Source organism: Thunnus albacares, chromosome 20 (assembly GCF_914725855.1).
Source record: "Thunnus albacares chromosome 20, fThuAlb1.1, whole genome shotgun sequence".
Taxonomy (NCBI): Eukaryota; Metazoa; Chordata; class Actinopteri; order Scombriformes; family Scombridae; genus Thunnus; species Thunnus albacares.
In genome coordinates this window covers 2,479,898-2,498,087 of record NC_058125.1, presented here as the reverse complement: position 1 = coordinate 2,498,087, position 18,190 = coordinate 2,479,898, and the positions used below count along the sequence as shown (strand labels likewise).

The window sequence follows — 18,190 nt, the reverse complement described above, 5'->3', positions numbered from 1 at the left end:
CTATTAATAGCCACGTTTCTATACTTGAGAAATTATAAGCGTGTGTAGTTATAGATATAAGCTATCAGATAAACCGTGACCATGGGTACTTTTCCTATCACTTCAATATCTTGCCTTTATAAAATTGCTTATATTTCGTCATTATGATCATTTTTAATAACCGTCCCGATGTTTGCTGAGCGTGATCATGTGCCATCTTTCCCACCACCCACACGCATGCTGGCGAGAGATGGAAAGTGTAACGACACAAAGGCAGATGAATCTTCTGCTTTGATTTCCTCGGTCAGTGCTGCCGTGCAGATGGAGTCGGGACCGGGAGGCTGCGGCTGCCCGTCAGCGCTGCTCCTGGACCCGCCAAGCTGGAGGAAGAGCACCGGCCTGATGGAGAAACTCCTGTGATCAGATCATCCTCTGCTTCACTTGGAGAGCCGGAGAAACAACATCAACCTGCTTTAAACCCTCTTCTACAATCCTAATACTCTATATGGAACCGGAGGGCGCAGGGTAGGGGGGCAGCAGGGGCCTCCGGGAGAGACCAGAGTTTCACTGCTGAAGTGTAACTCCACTAAGACTAATGGTAAGTTATTATACACTTTGATTTGCCTTTAATGAGAATTACTGCTTTCATGGCTGCCTGTCTGTGTGCAGATGGTCTGTGTTGCATGATGTTTTTTGCCACAGTGTAGCTGAGAGCATTAACTTCATAGCAAATTCAAGTTACAGTAATCCCCTAGTTAAGTCATACATTAAGGGACAACTTTTGGGAAAATATTTCTCAGCTGACACTCAAAGGGGTAGCTTATTATAAATCATTAAGGGTCCAAAGACTGTTATAAATTCTGTGTAGATTTGTGAAAACAAAAAAGGACAATTGCACTATCCTATGTCCAAACAAAGACTCTCTTCTAGCACTGCAATACTGAGGGTTAAATGCGGTTTTCAGCCAACATCAGTTGTAAACCTACCAAACATGTCACTGACACACAGAGAAAGGGACAATTATTAGAGTGGCTCTGCTTGCTGACACTCACTGTGTGTAATTAATTGAAATTTATTGGCTGCTCTTTATTTGTCCGTGCTGCTCTGTGGCAACTTACTTGTAAAGCTGTATGTTAGGAAAAGGTCTTCAGGGGGCTCTGGTGGCCCGAGGGTTAAAATCCCTGCTTTGCGTCAGGTCGGGGATCTTTGTTACATGTCACTACTCATTTCTCTCTCCCCTCATCTCACAGTCATCTCACTGTGCTATAATAATAAAAGGCATACAGTACCAGTCAAAAGTTTGGACACACCTTCCCTTTCACTTGGATGAGAACTGTACATTACTCGCAAATTAATAAATAATACAATTATAAATAGTAATTATAAATAATTTAATAAAGGAATAGAGGTCTTCAGGCAGGGGTGGTTAACACATATTTGTTGTTATTTGTTAGGAATATGCATTATTTAAGCACAACATAAACTGAAATGATAAAGGCCTTGAAACTGGATTTGAACTCAGGGACCCTCTAGAAAATAAAGCCTCAAGATTAGGTAATAATTCAAGTATCGCTTTGGGGGTCTTATTATTTGAGTTCATAATGTGCTTTAGTGGTTCATATTACCCGACAAATTTGTAGTTAAAGGGGAACTCTGCCAATTTTATATGTCGAAGTTAATTTACTAGTCACGAGGAATTCTACTCAGCCTGTGAAAACACTGTGTAATGTCTGCTGGGGTTCTGTTGAGTAAAGTGAGAAAATCACTCTGTGACACTAAGCAATCTCTCATTTATTTGTAACAAAAAGTTTGCATTATAGACTGGAGTGGAGTTTGAAAACACGGGCAATTAGCAGGAAGAGGGGTGAGGGTTGCATATTGAAAGACAGTGTGGAGTTGCATTATGAAAAGTGTAGGATCCAGTGTTTCTGGAGCTTAACTCATACTATGGTAAGGATATCTCAGACTGTGCTGCTTAGATCTTTCCACCAACTTGTAAGTGCAATACTCAGTCACCGGAGTGCCTGTGTAACAAATTTACTACAACTTATCGCCACACAATGAACCTGTAGCTTCTGGTCTAGCACCCCGGGGCAGTCGCCCGCTTTGCCTGGTTGGTAATCCTGCCTTGTCTTTAAGGGCCCACTCATACTGCCAGTGTTGTCACTCTCTCTCTGTTTGAATCATTCTCACGTTCCCTCTTGGTTCGGGTGTCTTGTTGTTGAAAATCAGTGTATGCATGTTGGGTTCAGGAAGGTTTTCCATGTGTCAAGGTCAGTTCTAAAAGTTGGGACTTCTAGTTGGGAAACTGAGTTATAACTGGATAACTGGATTCAAAATGAATCAGGCTCCCTTAATAGATAATACCAATCAATTAAAGGACGCCTTGATCAGCCCCAGTACATCCAGCAGATCCACTCAGGACATCCTCGATACTAATGAAACGTGTCTGATACATTCAAGATCAATAGTCCTCATGAATGCTTGATTTAGCTTGTACAGCTCACAGAAACGTAAACAGTAGGAAGTAAAAATAGGGGAAAAATAGCCACTTTAACCTCTATTGATTAATATAAGAGATTAATGCTCCTACCTTCAAACAATCAATCAATGTATGTACGAAACAAATGTGATTTTGCTTTTTTAAAGAAACTTGTGTCTGGAGTCCTTGTAACACTTGGAAGCTAGTGTTAAGCTCTGATGCTGAACAAATCATGCTTACACAAAAGCACAGGCATCAAATTGGGAACAAAATAACCCTAATTACAAAATCTTACGTAGTGACACAGCGCATGGTCAGTCATCTGAGATAAGTGGAGAGTAGTGCGCACAGATCTCTGCCGCTGTGTGTGCATGCCTGCTTTTTTTTTCATTTTATGGGATCTGCAAAGGATTTAATCAGTCATGCTCTGTCTAATAGATGGGTTGTTCAGTGGAGCATGATGAGAGAGCATGCTGTCCCAGAGAGAGAGAGATGAGAGGAGGAAGACATGACAGTGTCTCTAAAATACAAGGCCTTGGAACACAAAGGAAAAGCGAGTTGACGCTGTCGTAAAGATGGAGCCAAGTTAGCTCGTGATTGCTGCCTCCACAGGAATCTTCAGCTTGAATTATGCACGCGCAGGAGTGTGTTCCAGTGAAAGAAAGGAGAAGGGCTAACTGTTGTTTGAAGGCACGTTTTGCCTCTTCACACAGAGGGAATGCTAGACCTGTCCAGGAGATGCACATCACTTACTGTATATGAGTCACTTTCTCTAAGCCTCCTCCACATTCCTGCCTCTACAGCTAAGCCTTCTGAGCTTGGTCAAATGATATAAATGCAAGTGCATTAGAATGAAAGTGCAGTTATTCCCATTTCATAAAATGTATTTGTTGGTAGTCTTAGCGATTTGCCATCACCCAAAATGACAATTTATGTTTTAATGTTTATTTTTCCTTTAATAGTTTGCACTGAAATGTCATTCATGTGGGTCATTCAGTGTGAATTAAAGAAATAGTTTTTGGTATCATGCTTATTTGCTTTCTTTTTGAGGATGAGATGAGAAGATTGATCTCAGCATAAAAGCTGGAAGCAGGGAGAAGGAGCTAGCCTTCATCATTTAAAGGTACAGTGTGTAGAATTTAGTGGCATCTAGCGGAACGGACATGGTAGAAATGGAAAATAATATTCATAAGTGTATTTTAATTAGTGTATAATCACCTGAAAATAAGAAACGTTGGTTTTTGTTACCTGAGAATAGCCCTTTATGTCTACATAGGGATCGAGTCCTCTTCCACGGAGCCTGTCATGTTGCATTGCCATGTTTCTACAGTAGCTCAGAATAGACAAACGAAACACTGGCTCTAGTGAGGACCTTTTGCATTTTTCACGAGTTTTGCGGCCACCCTAAGTTTTCCTACATGCTTTGAAGGGGAAGGGTTATCAGTTGGTTGCAATCTGCAACCTCACTGCTAGATGCCACTAAATCTTACACACCGGTCCTTTAAAACTGCACCAATTAAAATTTTTATATTGACAATGAAGAAAATTACCATGTAGAAAGACAAAGGTGTCACTCTTAGTGATGGACCACTGGATGTGTTAATAGGCAACTGATCATGTTCAGTATATCAGCTTTATTGACTTTATGCAGCCTGCCCATTTTTTGGATTGCACAGACAATTTAACCTATTGGCTGACTTCACATCTAACTGGAGTTCACTGAAAATCTGTGATTATTCACTGTTATCCTTAATCATAGTTTGCACCACATTGCCACTAGTAGCCAATCTGGTCATTTCTAAAACACCTTAAGTACGAAAGATATATATCCAAAACATATGTATCTATGAAAACAATATGTGATCCTGGCTCTACTTGTCACATGTATGCCCCTACAAGTGGTGTTGTAGTCGAGTCACTAAGTCTCAAGTCCAAGTTGAGTCTCGAGTCCCCAGTGTTTGAGTCTGAGTCTGAGTCCGTGTCATCCAAGAAGAATCCGAGTCAAGTCTGAGTTGAGTCCCCGTTACCTGAGTCTGAGTCCAAGTCTGAGTCATCAAGATTGAGTCTGAGTCGAGTTCCAAGATGGGCTCCAGTGCTCCACTCTGGCACGGCCAAAGAGCTGACATACAAATAAAAAAGTTCTACCTTAAACAAAAATGACACAGTGACTGTGATTTCATATTAATATTAATGATACACCGATTGCAATTTTTCTGGGCCAGGAATATAAGGAATACATGTTTTCTTTTTGGACTCAAAGGTATTACACATTGCGAGCTTTGTGTCTTCTTCACTCACGCTAAAGAACTTCCATACCAACGACATGTGTATGTGTGGCTGTGGCTTTCTGCGCGCTGTGTGCGCAACTTGCATGTTTTTTCTATATGTGCGTGTGTGGCTGTGGCTTTCTGTGCGCAACGTGCATGTTGTGTGTGTGTGGCTACACTGCATGTGCTGCACCTGCTGCTGTGTGTGTGACGGGAACCATAGTGAAGCTATGTGAAAATTTGACGGCAAAAATATATTTCTTTATCAATTAACAAGTTTTAGTCCTCGTCTTCAACTTCCGAGTCCGAATGCAGTCAATGCTCGAGTCCAAGTCTGAATCTGAGTCATCAGTGCTCAAGTCCAAGTTCAGTGACTGAAAATCAGGACTGGAGTTGGACTCGAGTCTGATTCCTGGACTCGAGTACTACAACACTGCCTGCAAAACATCAAGTCTTGTGGAAATAACCATAGTAGTATAGCAGTATGGAGTCAGATCAGTTTCACAATTAATGAATGCACACAGAAGGATTCACAAATGTATTTTGGGATTTATATATAAATGACTCTCTCACAAAAAAAATTTTCAAAACACAAAAATATTTATCGTTGTATATAATTGTAAAAACAATACACATATAAAAAAAATAAGGTTCATAAATGTATTCTGATGCACACACAAATATTTCTTGTTTTTAATATGTGTAATAGAAATCCACAAATATATGTATTTAAAAGTATTTGCAATTTTGATCAAAATTTGATACATTTATATACAAACTGTTGAACCTGCATTTACAGACTGCTTGTCATTTGTGAACTTCACTGCATTTGTGTGTGGGTTTTTTGAGGCTCCCCTGCTGTGGCTCGATTCACAAATTCATCTTTTTCAACAGGTCCGGAAACAGACATAGCTTGCCTTCAAAGTAAAAGTTACGCATTTTGAAGCGTGTTGGCTGCAGTGGTCAATTTAAGGAGAGCTAAACTAAATAAATTAACAAATACATTAAATAAGGAAAATAATTCATAGCTTCTTTTACACACTTTGGAGATAAAACTGTGTAAAAGGAAGAAGAGGCCGCAGAACCAGCCCTGGGGATTTTCAAAGTAAATGCTCTGAGATGCAGTGCGCCGCTGCAGCAATTTAAGTAAGTCCAACTTTTATGTGTGTTCATGGTCTTGTTGTGTGCACGACTTTATCCAGCAATGCTAGCTGTGGTAGCTAACAAATTGCTGTTGTATGCTGATGTTACTTGTTTATTATTATCAGCTTTTTTGCACCTCATTTGGATTATTTGCTCATCTGTGTGAAATGTCTACATTTATGTTAGAAGTGAGTTAACTGAACTCTCTTCAGTTTTATTTGTAAAGATTAGAGGGGTTTGATGTACATTTTTGATTTATTAAGCTCTAGTGTGGTCATTGTATTCACAAATGTGTATATTACCAGCAATGTGTTTGTGTATGCACACTACAAAGTAATGTTGTAAACAATATAATAAATGTTGTGTCCCTATTTGATAGGTGTGGGTCCACCACCGGTCGGCTGATGCATAAACTCACCCTATGACTGCACCGGGAGAACCTGGAAACAGCCAAGGGCAAACTAGCAGCTGGTAAGTAAAGAGTAGAGTCTGTCATTTAGACAGTGATACATTTAGGTTGTTTGGACTCTGGCACATTTGATTTGAAATGAAACAATGACTGAAGTGAAATTGCTGACTTTGTTTTAGGTAGTTTCACTGTGTTCACATCCATGCTGCGTGAACAGTGAAGCAACTGTAGCCCGCCTCCTTTTTTAGGTAGTCTGTAAATTTTAGGACAATGCAGGAGGAGGATGACTCTAAATATACAGGAAATGCAACCAGGGAGTTTTTTATGACCCAGCAGTGGGATGTTCTCGACTGGCATTGTCATTCACCTGACCTCAGTCCAGGTGAGCAGATGTGTCACTTGCTGAAAATCAGGCCTAAGGCAAAAGTCCAGTTTGCAGTTCAGGTCTGGCATAAAATCACCAGGGGAGATATAAGTGTCCTCTGGGATCACAGACTTCAGGCAGTCAATAACTGAAAACAGTTTGACACCAAATATTACACATCATGACTAAAGTTGGTCAAATGATCTTCAGTCCACTAAAGTTAGAAAACTTTAGTTACAAGTAAAAACTAAAGCTACAATTCCTACACTGTTCATCTGTGGATGTAAACACCATCAAGGTAAAGAGGAAATATTAACCTTACACTCATTTATTTTCTTTATGCAATCTATTTAAGACATCTGTTTTAGACTTAACAAAATATTTCTTTTATTACAGAGTTTCCAGACACAAGGGAAGACAGCTGTGGATGGAGTGTCACTCACCTAGGATGCTTTTGCTTGGGTTTCACATGTCTGCTTTTTGAGTCCCTAACTGTACCTACCAAGACTGGCTTTTACAGTGAAACATACACACACAAAGCACTTCATTAGGAACATCTGTGCAATCTCATTAAATCCTATACAACAGCTCTGCCATAAATTCAACTTTAGGAAACCTATACATATTTTGTCTACCCTGAGGAGGTGAACTCTTTTCAGTATAATGCACTCCAGCACACCACCGCCATCCACTACAACCTCAGTAATAAATAAGTAGGATTGTTATCTTTCTGAGAATGTCAACAAAAACTGAAAATGAATTTAATTGAATTTAAGCCCTGTCTTTTAATTTATTGGATAATTGGAAGAGATGGTTGATCTTTGGACAGTTGATGTACAAATGTATGTACAAAATGTATCATCTTGTTTTTGTCATATGACCTCTGTCTTCTTCAAAATAAATAAAAGGTATACTCTCTCTTTGTTGAAAATTTCATCCACTTTTACCTGCTAACGGGCCAAGCACTTCAGTGGCTCAAATACCAGTAACTATTTTAGTGTTTTAGTGTTATACTTTGAACCATCAAACCAGAGACCTTTAGCTCTTCAGTCTAACACTCTCCCAACTGAACTATTTCAGCCCACAGCAAGGCAACTTAATAGTACGAAGTAGCATTTTCTTGGCCTACCAGTTTTCACCTTTTGATTTCACATCGAAGTTAAACAGAGGCACATATTCTGCGCAGTCGCACCACGTTTACCACTGTAAGCCTTTTGAGAGGATCCAGTGTCTAGCCAAGCCAGGGTTTCATTTAACATGCTAATTGAGAGCCATCCCACTAAGCTTAATCACTTGAGACACCAGTGCTCTACATTCGACCAGCACAAACACTGGTGTGCTTGCAATATTTCCAATGAGGTTAATTCAGAATTCATGCGTGCAGATGTTGCAGGCCAAATATTACAAATACCAGCAAGTGTGCTATGTAAAACCGCTGCTCCGATATTGGTCCACTGTTGGGTCTAAGGCTCAGTAGCCAAAAACAATATTGTGAGAATTAGCATATTGAAAGAGAAATGGTAGTATCCCATGAAATTGCGCTCCAAACACCTGAACAGGGACTTGAACCCTGGACCCTCAGATTAAAAGTCTGATGCTCTACCGTCTGAGCTACCCAGGCTCTGAACCTTTGGCAGAGGGATTTTTTTCTAGAGAAAAAGTATCTGAAAAGGCCAAAGGATGGTTCTTTCCACAAAGCGTAATGTCTGGTAGGGGCATACGTGTGAAAAGTACAGTCAGGATGGCATAATGTTTGGTATGTACGTATGTGTTTGATATGTAACTTTCACTATGAAAGTGTTGTTAAAATGAGCAGATTGGCTGCCGGTGGCTGTGTGATGAAAACTATGTTCACAGAAAACACTGAATAATTAGCAAGTGTTGGTTAGACGTAAAGTCAGCCAATGGGTGAACTTGTTTGTGCAAAAGCGCTCCTTCATTTTCAAAGTTGCAGCTTCCAGGAGTACTCTGCATACATCTTAAACTGTCGCCCTTGCACATGAATGGAGGGCGGCAATGAATTGTGCAGAGTAAGATCTTTGTTGTGCTTTTTTCTCAATCTGCTCGGAGAAAGGCCACCAGCAGAAAACCCCCGCACGACTGTAGCATTGGCATCTGTGGCTGACCGCCCGATTGACAGCCCGATTTGTTTTGCCGAAACCCGGGATCGAACCAGGGACCTTTAGATCTTCAGTCTAACGCTCTCCCAGCTGAGCTATTTCGGCCCGCAGGAAGGCAACTTAACACTAGGGGGTAGCATTTCCTTGGTCTACCGGTTGGATCCAGTTTTCACCTTTTGATTTCACATCGAAGTTAAACAGAGGCACATATTCTGCGCAGTCGCACCACGTTTACCACTGTAAGCCTTTTGAGAGGATCCAGTGTCTAGCCAAGCCAGGGTTTCATTTAACATGCTAATTGAGAGCCATCCCACTAAGCTTAATCACTTGAGACACCAGTGCTCTACATTCGACCAGCACAAACACTGGTGTGCTTGCAATATTTCCAATGAGGTTAATTCAGAATTCATGCGTGCAGATGTTGCAGGCCAAATATTACAAATACCAGCAAGTGTGCTATGTAAAACCGCTGCTCCGATATTGGTCCACTGTTGGGTCTAAGGCTCAGTAGCCAAAAACAATATTGTGAGAATTAGCATATTGAAAGAGAAATTGTAGTATCGCATGAAATTGCGCTCCAAACGCCTGAACAGGGACTTGAACCCTGGACCCTCAGATTAAAAGTCTGATGCTCTACCGTCTGAGCTACCCAGGCTCTGAATCTTTGGCAGAGGGATTTTTTTCTAGAGAAAAAGTATCTGAAAAGGCCAAAGGATGGTTCTTTCCACAAAGCGTAATGTCTGGTAGGGGCATACGTGTGAAAAGTACAGTCAGGATGGCATAATGTTTGGTATGTACGTATGTGTTTGATATGTAACTTTCACTATGAAAGTGTTGTTAAAATGAGCAGATTGGCTGCCGGTGGCTGTGTGATGAAAACTATGTTCACAAAAAACACTGAATAATTAGCAAGTGTTGGTTAGACGTAAAGTCAGCCAATGGGTGAACTTGTTTGTGCAAAAGCGCTCCTTCATTTTCAAAGTTGCAGCTTCCAGGAGTACTCTGCATACATCTTAAACTGTCGCCCTTGCATATGAATGGAGGGCGGCAATGAATTGTGCAGAGTAAGATCTTTGTTGTGCTTTTTTCTCAATCTGCTCGGAGAAAGGCCACCAGCAGAAAACCCCCGCACGACTGTAGCATTGGCATCTGTGGCTGACCGCCCGATTGACAGCCCGATTTGTTTTGCCGAAACCCGGGATCGAACCAGGGACCTTTAGATCTTCAGTCTAACGCTCTCCCAGCTGAGCTACTTCGGCCCGCAGGAAGGCAACTTAACACTAGGGGGTAGCATTTCCTTGGTCTACCGGTTGGATCCAGTTTTCACCTTTTGATTTCACATCGAAGTTAAACAGAGGCACATATTCTGCGCAATCGCACCACGTTTACCACTGTAACCCTTTTGAGAGGGTCCAGTGTCTAGCCAAGCCAGGGTTTCATTTAACATGCTAATTGAGAGCCATCCCACTAAGCTTAATCACTTGAGACACCAGTGCTCTACATTCGACCAGCACAAACACTGGTGTGCTTGCAATATTTCCAATGAGGTTAATTCAGAATTCATGCGTGCAGATGTTGCAGGCCAAATATTACAAATACCAGCAAGTGTGCTATGTAAAACCGCTGCTCCGATATTGGTCCACTGTTGGGTCTAAGGCTCAGTAGCCAAAAACAATATTGTGAGAATTAGCATATTGAAAGAGAAATTGTAGTATCCCATGAAATTGCGCTCCAAACGCCTGAACAGGGACTTGAACCCTGGACCCTCAGATTAAAAGTCTGATGCTCTACCGTCTGAGCTACCCAGGCTCTGAATCTTTGGCAGAGGGATTTTTTTCTAGAGAAAAAGTATCTGAAAAGGCCAAAGGATGGTTCTTTCCACAAAGCGTAATGTCTGGTAGGGGCATACGTGTGAAAAGTACAGTCAGGATGGCATAATGTTTGGTATGTATGTATGTGTTTGATATGTAACTTTCACTATGAAAGTGTTGTTAAAATGAGCAGATTGGCTGCCGGTGGCTGTGTGATGAAAACTATGTTCACAGAAAACACTGAATAATTAGCAAGTGTTGGTTAGACGTAAAGTCAGCCAATGGGTGAACTTGTTTGTGCAAAAGCGCTCCTTCATTTTCAAAGTTGCAGCTTCCAGGAGTACTCTGCATACATCTTAAACTGTCGCCCTTGCACATGAATGGAGGGCGGCAATGAATTGTGCAGAGTAAGATCTTTGTTGTGCTTTTTTCTCAATCTGCTCGGAGAAAGGCCACCAGCAGAAAACCCCCGCACGACTGTAGCATTGGCATCTGTGGCTGACAGCCCCATTTGTTTTGCCGAAACCCGGGATCAAACCAGGGACCTTTAGATCTTCAGTCTAACGCTCTCCCAGCTGAGCTATTTCGGCCCGCAGGAAGGCAACTTAACACTAGGGGGTAGCATTTCCTTGGTCTACCGGTTGGATCCAGTTTTCACCTTTTGATTTCATATTGAAGTTAAACAGAGGCACATATTGTGCGCAGTCACACCGCGTTTATCACTGTAAGCCTTTTGAGAGGATCCAGTGTCTAGCCAAGCCAGGGTTTCATTTAACATGCTAATTGAGAGCCATCCCACTAAGCTTAATCACTTGAGACACCAGTGCTCTACATTCGACCAGGACAAACACTGGTGTGCTTGCAATATTTCCAACGAGGTTAATTCAGAATTCATGTGTGCAAATGTTGCAGGCCAAATATTACAAATACCAGCAAGTGTGCTATGTAAAACCGCTGCTGCGATATTGGTCTACTGTTGGGTCTAAGGCTCAGTAGCCAAAAACAATATTGTGAGAAGTACCATATTGAAAGAGGAATTGTAGTATCCCATGAAATTGCGCTCCAAACGCCTGAACAGGGACTTGAACCCTGGACCCTCAGATTAAAAGTCTGATGCTCTACCGTCTGAGCTACCCAGGCTCTGAACCTTTGGCAGAGGGATTTTTTTCTAGAGAAAATGTATCTGAAAAGGCCAAAGGATGGTTCTTTCCACAAAGCGTAATGTCTGGTAGGGGCATACGTGTGAAAAGTACAGTCAGGATGGCATAATGTTTGGTATGTACGTATGTGTTTGATATGTAACTTTCACTATGAAAGTGTTGTTAAAATGAGCAGATTGGCTGCCGGTGGCTGTGTGATGAAAACTATGTTCACAAAAAACACTGAATAATTAGCAAGTGTTGGTTAGACGTAAAGTCAGCCAATGGGTGAACTTGTTTGTGCAAAAGCGCTCCTTCATTTTCAAAGTTGCAGCTTCCAGGAGTACTCTGCATACATCTTAAACTGTCGCCCTTGCACATGAATGGAGGGCGGCAATGAATTGTGCAGAGTAAGATCTTTGTTGTGCTTTTTTCTCAATCTGCTCGGAGAAAGGCCACCAGCAGAAAACCCCCGCACGACTGTAGCATTGGCATCTGTGGCTGACCGCCCGATTGACAGCCCGATTTGTTTTGCCGAAACCCGGGATCGAACCAGGGACCTTTAGATCTTCAGTCTAACGCTCTCCCAGCTGAGCTATTTCGGCCCGCAGGAAGGCAACTTAACACTAGGGGGTAGCATTTCCTTGGTCTACCGGTTGGATCCAGTTTTCACCTTTTGATTTCACGTCGAAGTTAAACAGAGGCACATATTCTGCGCAATCGCACCACGTTTACCACTGTAACCCTTTTGAGAGGGTCCAGTGTCTAGCCAAGCCAGGGTTTCATTTAACATGCTAATTGAGAGCCATCCCACTAAGCTTAATCACTTGAGACACCAGTGCTCTACATTCGACCAGCACAAACACTGGTGTGCTTGCAATATTTCCAATGAGGTTAATTCAGAATTCATGCGTGCAGATGTTGCAGGCCAAATATTACAAATACCAGCAAGTGTGCTATGTAAAACCGCTGCTCCGATATTGGTCCACTGTTGGGTCTAAGGCTCAGTAGCCAAAAACAATATTGTGAGAATTAGCATATTGAAAGAGAAATTGTAGTATCCCATGAAATTGCGCTCCAAACGCCTGAACAGGGACTTGAACCCTGGACCCTCAGATTAAAAGTCTGATGCTCTACCGTCTGAGCTACCCAGGCTCTGAATCTTTGGCAGAGGGATTTTTTTCTAGAGAAAAAGTATCTGAAAAGGCCAAAGGATGGTTCTTTCCACAAAGCGTAATGTCTGGTAGGGGCATACGTGTGAAAAGTACAGTCAGGATGGCATAATGTTTGGTATGTATGTATGTGTTTGATATGTAACTTTCACTATGAAAGTGTTGTTAAAATGAGCAGATTGGCTGCCGGTGGCTGTGTGATGAAAACTATGTTCACAGAAAACACTGAATAATTAGCAAGTGTTGGTTAGACGTAAAGTCAGCCAATGGGTGAACTTGTTTGTGCAAAAGCGCTCCTTCATTTTCAAAGTTGCAGCTTCCAGGAGTACTCTGCATACATCTTAAACTGTCGCCCTTGCACATGAATGGAGGGCGGCAATGAATTGTGCAGAGTAAGATCTTTGTTGTGCTTTTTTCTCAATCTGCTCGGAGAAAGGCCACCAGCAGAAAACCCCCGCACGACTGTAGCATTGGCATCTGTGGCTGACAGCCCCATTTGTTTTGCCGAAACCCGGGATCGAACCAGGGACCTTTAGATCTTCAGTCTAACGCTCTCCCAGCTGAGCTATTTCGGCCCGCAGGAAGGCAACTTAACACTAGGGGGTAGCATTTCCTTGGTCTACCGGTTGGATCCAGTTTTCACCTTTTGATTTCATATTGAAGTTAAACAGAGGCACATATTGTGCGCAGTCACACCGCGTTTATCACTGTAAGCCTTTTGAGAGGATCCAGTGTCTAGCCAAGCCAGGGTTTCATTTAACATGCTAATTGAGAGCCATCCCACTAAGCTTAATCACTTGAGACACCAGTGCTCTACATTCGACCAGGACAAACACTGGTGTGCTTGCAATATTTCCAACGAGGTTAATTCAGAATTCATGTGTGCAAATGTTGCAGGCCAAATATTACAAATACCAGCAAGTGTGCTATGTAAAACCGCTGCTGCGATATTGGTCTACTGTTGGGTCTAAGGCTCAGTAGCCAAAAACAATATTGTGAGAAGTACCATATTGAAAGAGGAATTGTAGTATCCCATGAAATTGCGCTCCAAACGCCTGAACAGGGACTTGAACCCTGGACCCTCAGATTAAAAGTCTGATGCTCTACCGTCTGAGCTACCCAGGCTCTGAACCTTTGGCAGAGGGATTTTTTTCTAGAGAAAATGTATCTGAAAAGGCCAAAGGATGGTTCTTTCCACAAAGCGTAATGTCTGGTAGGGGCACACGTGTGAAAAGTACAGTCAGGATGGCATAATGTTTGGTATGTACGTATGTGTTTGATATGTAACTTTCACTATGAAAGTGTTGTTAAAATGAGCAGATTGGCTGCCGGTGGCTGTGTGATGAAAACTATGTTCACAGAAAACACTGAATAATTAGCAAGTGTTGGTTAGACGTAAAGTCAGCCAATGGGTGAACTTGTTTGTGCAAAAGCGCTCCTTCATTTTCAAAGTTGCAGCTTCCAGGAGTACTCTGCATATATCTTAAACCTTGCACATGAATGGAGGGCGGCAATGAATTGTGCAGAGTAAGATCTTTGTTGTGCTTTTTTCTCAATCTGCTTGGAGAAAGGCCACCAGCAGAAAACCCCCGCACGACTGTAGCATTGGCATCTGTGGCTGACCGACAGAGACAGCCCGATTTGTTTTTGCTGAAACCCGGGATCGAACCAGGGACCTTTAGATCTTCAGTCTAACGCTCTCCCAGCTGAGCTATTTTGGCCCGCAGGAAGGCAACTTAACACTAGGGGGTAGCATTTCCTTGGTCTACCGGTTAGATCCAGTTTTCACCTTTTGATTTCATATTGAAGTTAAACAGAGGCACATATTGTGCGCAGTCACACCGCGTTTATCACTGTAAGCCTTTTGATAGGATCCAGTGTCTAGCCAAGCCAGGGTTTCATTTAACATGCTAATTGAGAGCCATCCCACTAAGCTTAATCACTTGAGACACCAGTGCTCTACATTCGACCAGGACAAACACTGGTGTGCTTGCAATATTTCCAACGAGGTTAATTCAGAATTCATGTGTGCGAATGTTGCAGGCCAAATATTACAAATACCAGCAAGTGTGCTATGTAAAACCGCTGCTGCGATATTGGTCTACTGTTGGGTCTAAGGCTCAGTAGCCAAAAACAATATTGTGAGAAGTACCATATTGAAAGAGGAATTGTAGTATCCCATGAAATTGCGCTCCAAACGCCTGAACAGGGACTTGAACCCTGGACCCTCAGATTAAAAGTCTGATGCTCTACCGTCTGAGCTACCCAGGCTCTGAATCTTTGGCAGAGGGATTTTTTTCTAGAGAAAAAGTATCTGAAAAGGCCAAAGGATGGTTCTTTCTACAAAGCGTAATGTCTGGTAGGGGCACACGTGTGAAAAGTACAGTCAGGATGGCATAATGTTTGGTATGTACGTATGTGTTTGATATGTAACTTTCACTATGAAAGTGTTGTTAAAATGAGCAGATTGGCTGCCGGTGGCTGTGTGATGAAAACTATGTTCACAGAAAACACTGAATAATTAGCAAGTGTTGGTTAGACGTAAAGTCAGCCAATGGGTGAACTTGTTTGTGCAAAAGCGCTCCTTCATTTTCAAAGTTGCAGCTTCCAGGAGTACTCTGCATACATCTTAAACTGTCACCCTTGCACATGAATGGAGGGCGGCAATGAATTGTGCTTTTTTCTCAATCTGCTCGGAGAAAGGCCACCAGCAGAAAACCCCCGCACGACTGTAGCATTGGCATCTGTGGCTGACCGCCCGATTGACAGCCCGATTTGTTTTGCCGAAACCCGGGATCGAACCAGGGACCTTTAGATCTTCAGTCTAACGCTCTCCCAGCTGAGCTATTTCGGGCCGCAGGAAGGCAACTTAACACTAGGGGGTAGCATTTCCTTGGTCTACCAGTTGGATCCAGTTTTCACCTTTTGATTTCATATTGAAGTTAAACAGAGGCGCATATTGTGCGCAGTCACACCGCGTTTATCACTGTAAGCCTTTTGAGAGGATCCAGTGTCTAGCCAAGCCAGGGTTTCATTTAACATGCTAATTGAGAGCCATCCCACTAAGCTTAATCACTTGAGACACCAGTGCTCTACATTCGACCAGGACAAACACTGGTGTGCTTGCAATATTTCCAACGAGGTTAATTCAGAATTCATGTGTGCGAATGTTGCAGGCCAAATATTACAAATACCAGCAAGTGTGCTATGTAAAACCGCTGCTCCGATATTGGTCTACTGTTGGGTCTAAGGCTCAGTAGCCAAAAACAATATTGTGAGAAGTACCATATTGAAAGAGGAATTGTAGTATCCCATGAAATTGCGCTCCAAACGCCTGAACAGGGACTTGAACCCTGGACCCTCAGATTAAAAGTCTGATGCTCTACCGTCTGAGCTACCCAGGCTCTGAACCTTTGGCAGAGGGATTTTTTTCTAGAGAAAAAGTATCTGAAAAGGCCAAAGGATGGTTCTTTCCACAAAGTGTAATGTCTGGTAGGGGCACACGTGTGAAAAGTACAGTCAGGATGGCATAATGTTTGGTATGTACGTATGTGTTTGATATGTAACTTTCACTATGAAAGTGTTGTTAAAATGAGCAGATTGGCTGCCGGTGGCTGTGTGATGAAAACTATGTTCACAGAAAACACTGAATAATTAGCAAGTGTCGGTTAGACGTAAAGTCAGCCAATGGGTGAACTTGTTTGTGCAAAAGCGCTCTTTCACTTTCAAAGTTGCAGCATGCATCTTAAACTGTTGCCATTGACATGAGTGGAGCAATGATGAGTTGTACAGAGTTTACTTACCAGCTGCTAGTTTCCCCTTGGCTGTTTCCAGGTTATCCCGGTGCAGTCGTAGGGTGAGCTTATGCATCACCCTACCCATGGTGGACCCACACCTATCAAATAGGGACACGACATTTACTTTATTATTTAGAACATTTCTTTATTTTGTAGTGTGCATACACAAACACATTGCTGGTAATATACACATTTGTGAACACAATGACCACGATAGAGCTTAATAAGTCAAAAATGTATGTCAAACCCCTATAATCTTTACATACATGAGTGAAGAGGGTCCAGTTAACTCACTTCTAACATAAATATAGACATTTCACCCAGACTTAGATTAGCAAATAATCCACCTGAGGTGCTTAACAGCTGATCATAATAAATGAGTAACGTTATCGTACAACAGCAGTTTGTTAGCTACAACAACTAGCATTGCTAGTGTCGGTTATCTTCTGAAGCTAACAGTTAGCTATGCCGGTGGGGAGGTAAAACAATTTAAAAGGTGTTTGTTTGGAGAGGTTAACTGGATAAAGTCGTGCAAACAACAAGACCACAAACACTCATAAACGTTGGACTTGCTTAAATGGCTTCAGCAGCTTAGTGCATCTCGGAGCATTTACTTAGAAAATCTCCAGGGCTGGTTCCTCCACCTCTGCTTCCTTTTACATAGTTTCATCTCCAAAGTATGTTAAAGAAGTTATCAATTATATTAATGGTTTAGGCTACTTGTTTATATTTAGTTCAGCTCTCCTTAAATTGACCACTGCAGCCAACACACCAGCCATGTTGAAAAAAGATGCATTTGTAAATCGAGCTGCAGCAGGTGAGTCTCAAAAATCCCACACACAAATACCATGAAGTTCACAGATGACAAGCAGTTTGTAACTGCATCCAAATATGTTTTTGATGAAATTGCAAATACTTTAAGATACATGGGCTCAAGGTCCTGTTCAATCTTGAGTTCAATTGCAATGGTTTCTGCTATTACTTTTTCAATATGGTACTGCTAACAATATTGTTTTTGCCAAGTGAACCTTGAACCCAAGAGTAGATCAATATTGGAACAATGGTTTGGCAACAGGCTTAAAGTGGTAAAAGTGGTGCGACAGGGCGGAGTTTGTCCATTTGATTAATATCAATATGAAATCAAAAGGTGAAAACTGGCTGTAACTGGTAGGCCAAGGAAATTGTACTTAGCAGTACTAAGTACCCTTCCTGTAGGCCAAAATAGCGAGAGCATTTGACTGAAGATCTAAAGGTCCCTGGTCTGATCCGGGGTTTAAGCAAAAATAAACTGGGCTGTCTTTAGAGAGAAACACTTCAATTAAGAAGATCAAATCCTGGGTATAGTATAGAGATAACAGAGCACCAGACTCTTAATCTTAGGGTTCAGGGTTGAAGTCCCTGTTCAGGCTGGTTTGAGTGCAATTGCAATGGTTCTTGCATTTGTTTTATCAAAATGGTATTGCTCACAATATTGTTCCCATGTTCTTTCAGCTCTGTCAATCCTTCA

At 42.0% G+C, this 18,190-nt stretch overlaps 1 protein-coding gene and 12 non-coding genes across 13 annotated transcripts in view; 1 reads left to right on the top strand and 12 right to left on the bottom strand.

Annotated features, from left to right (window-relative positions):
• adgra1a (adhesion G protein-coupled receptor A1a) overlaps positions 1-18,190 on the top strand; it is a 31,810-nt gene that overhangs the window by 1,017 nt on the left and 12,603 nt on the right. Inside the window, exon 2 of the mRNA XM_044338744.1 lies at positions 288-577. Within this exon, the coding sequence (XP_044194679.1) occupies positions 575-577 (3 nt within the window). The 5' untranslated portion in view covers positions 288-574. The remainder of the gene's footprint in view (positions 1-287; positions 578-18,190) is intronic.
• trnaf-gaa lies at positions 8,797-8,869 on the bottom strand. Its single transcript has one exon. It is a non-coding gene; the product is annotated as a tRNA-Phe (tRNA).
• trnak-uuu lies at positions 9,347-9,419 on the bottom strand. The gene has a single exon. It is a non-coding gene; the product is annotated as a tRNA-Lys (tRNA).
• Positions 9,951-10,023, bottom strand: trnaf-gaa. The gene has a single exon. It is a non-coding gene; the product is annotated as a tRNA-Phe (tRNA).
• Positions 10,501-10,573, bottom strand: trnak-uuu. Its single transcript has one exon. It is a non-coding gene; the product is annotated as a tRNA-Lys (tRNA).
• Positions 11,093-11,165, bottom strand: trnaf-gaa. The gene has a single exon. It is a non-coding gene; the product is annotated as a tRNA-Phe (tRNA).
• On the bottom strand, positions 11,643-11,715 carry trnak-uuu. The gene has a single exon. It is a non-coding gene; the product is annotated as a tRNA-Lys (tRNA).
• Positions 12,247-12,319, bottom strand: trnaf-gaa. The gene has a single exon. It is a non-coding gene; the product is annotated as a tRNA-Phe (tRNA).
• trnak-uuu lies at positions 12,797-12,869 on the bottom strand. The gene has a single exon. It is a non-coding gene; the product is annotated as a tRNA-Lys (tRNA).
• On the bottom strand, positions 13,389-13,461 carry trnaf-gaa. The gene has a single exon. It is a non-coding gene; the product is annotated as a tRNA-Phe (tRNA).
• On the bottom strand, positions 13,939-14,011 carry trnak-uuu. Its single transcript has one exon. It is a non-coding gene; the product is annotated as a tRNA-Lys (tRNA).
• Positions 14,535-14,607, bottom strand: trnaf-gaa. Its single transcript has one exon. It is a non-coding gene; the product is annotated as a tRNA-Phe (tRNA).
• Positions 15,668-15,741, bottom strand: trnaf-gaa. Its single transcript has one exon. It is a non-coding gene; the product is annotated as a tRNA-Phe (tRNA).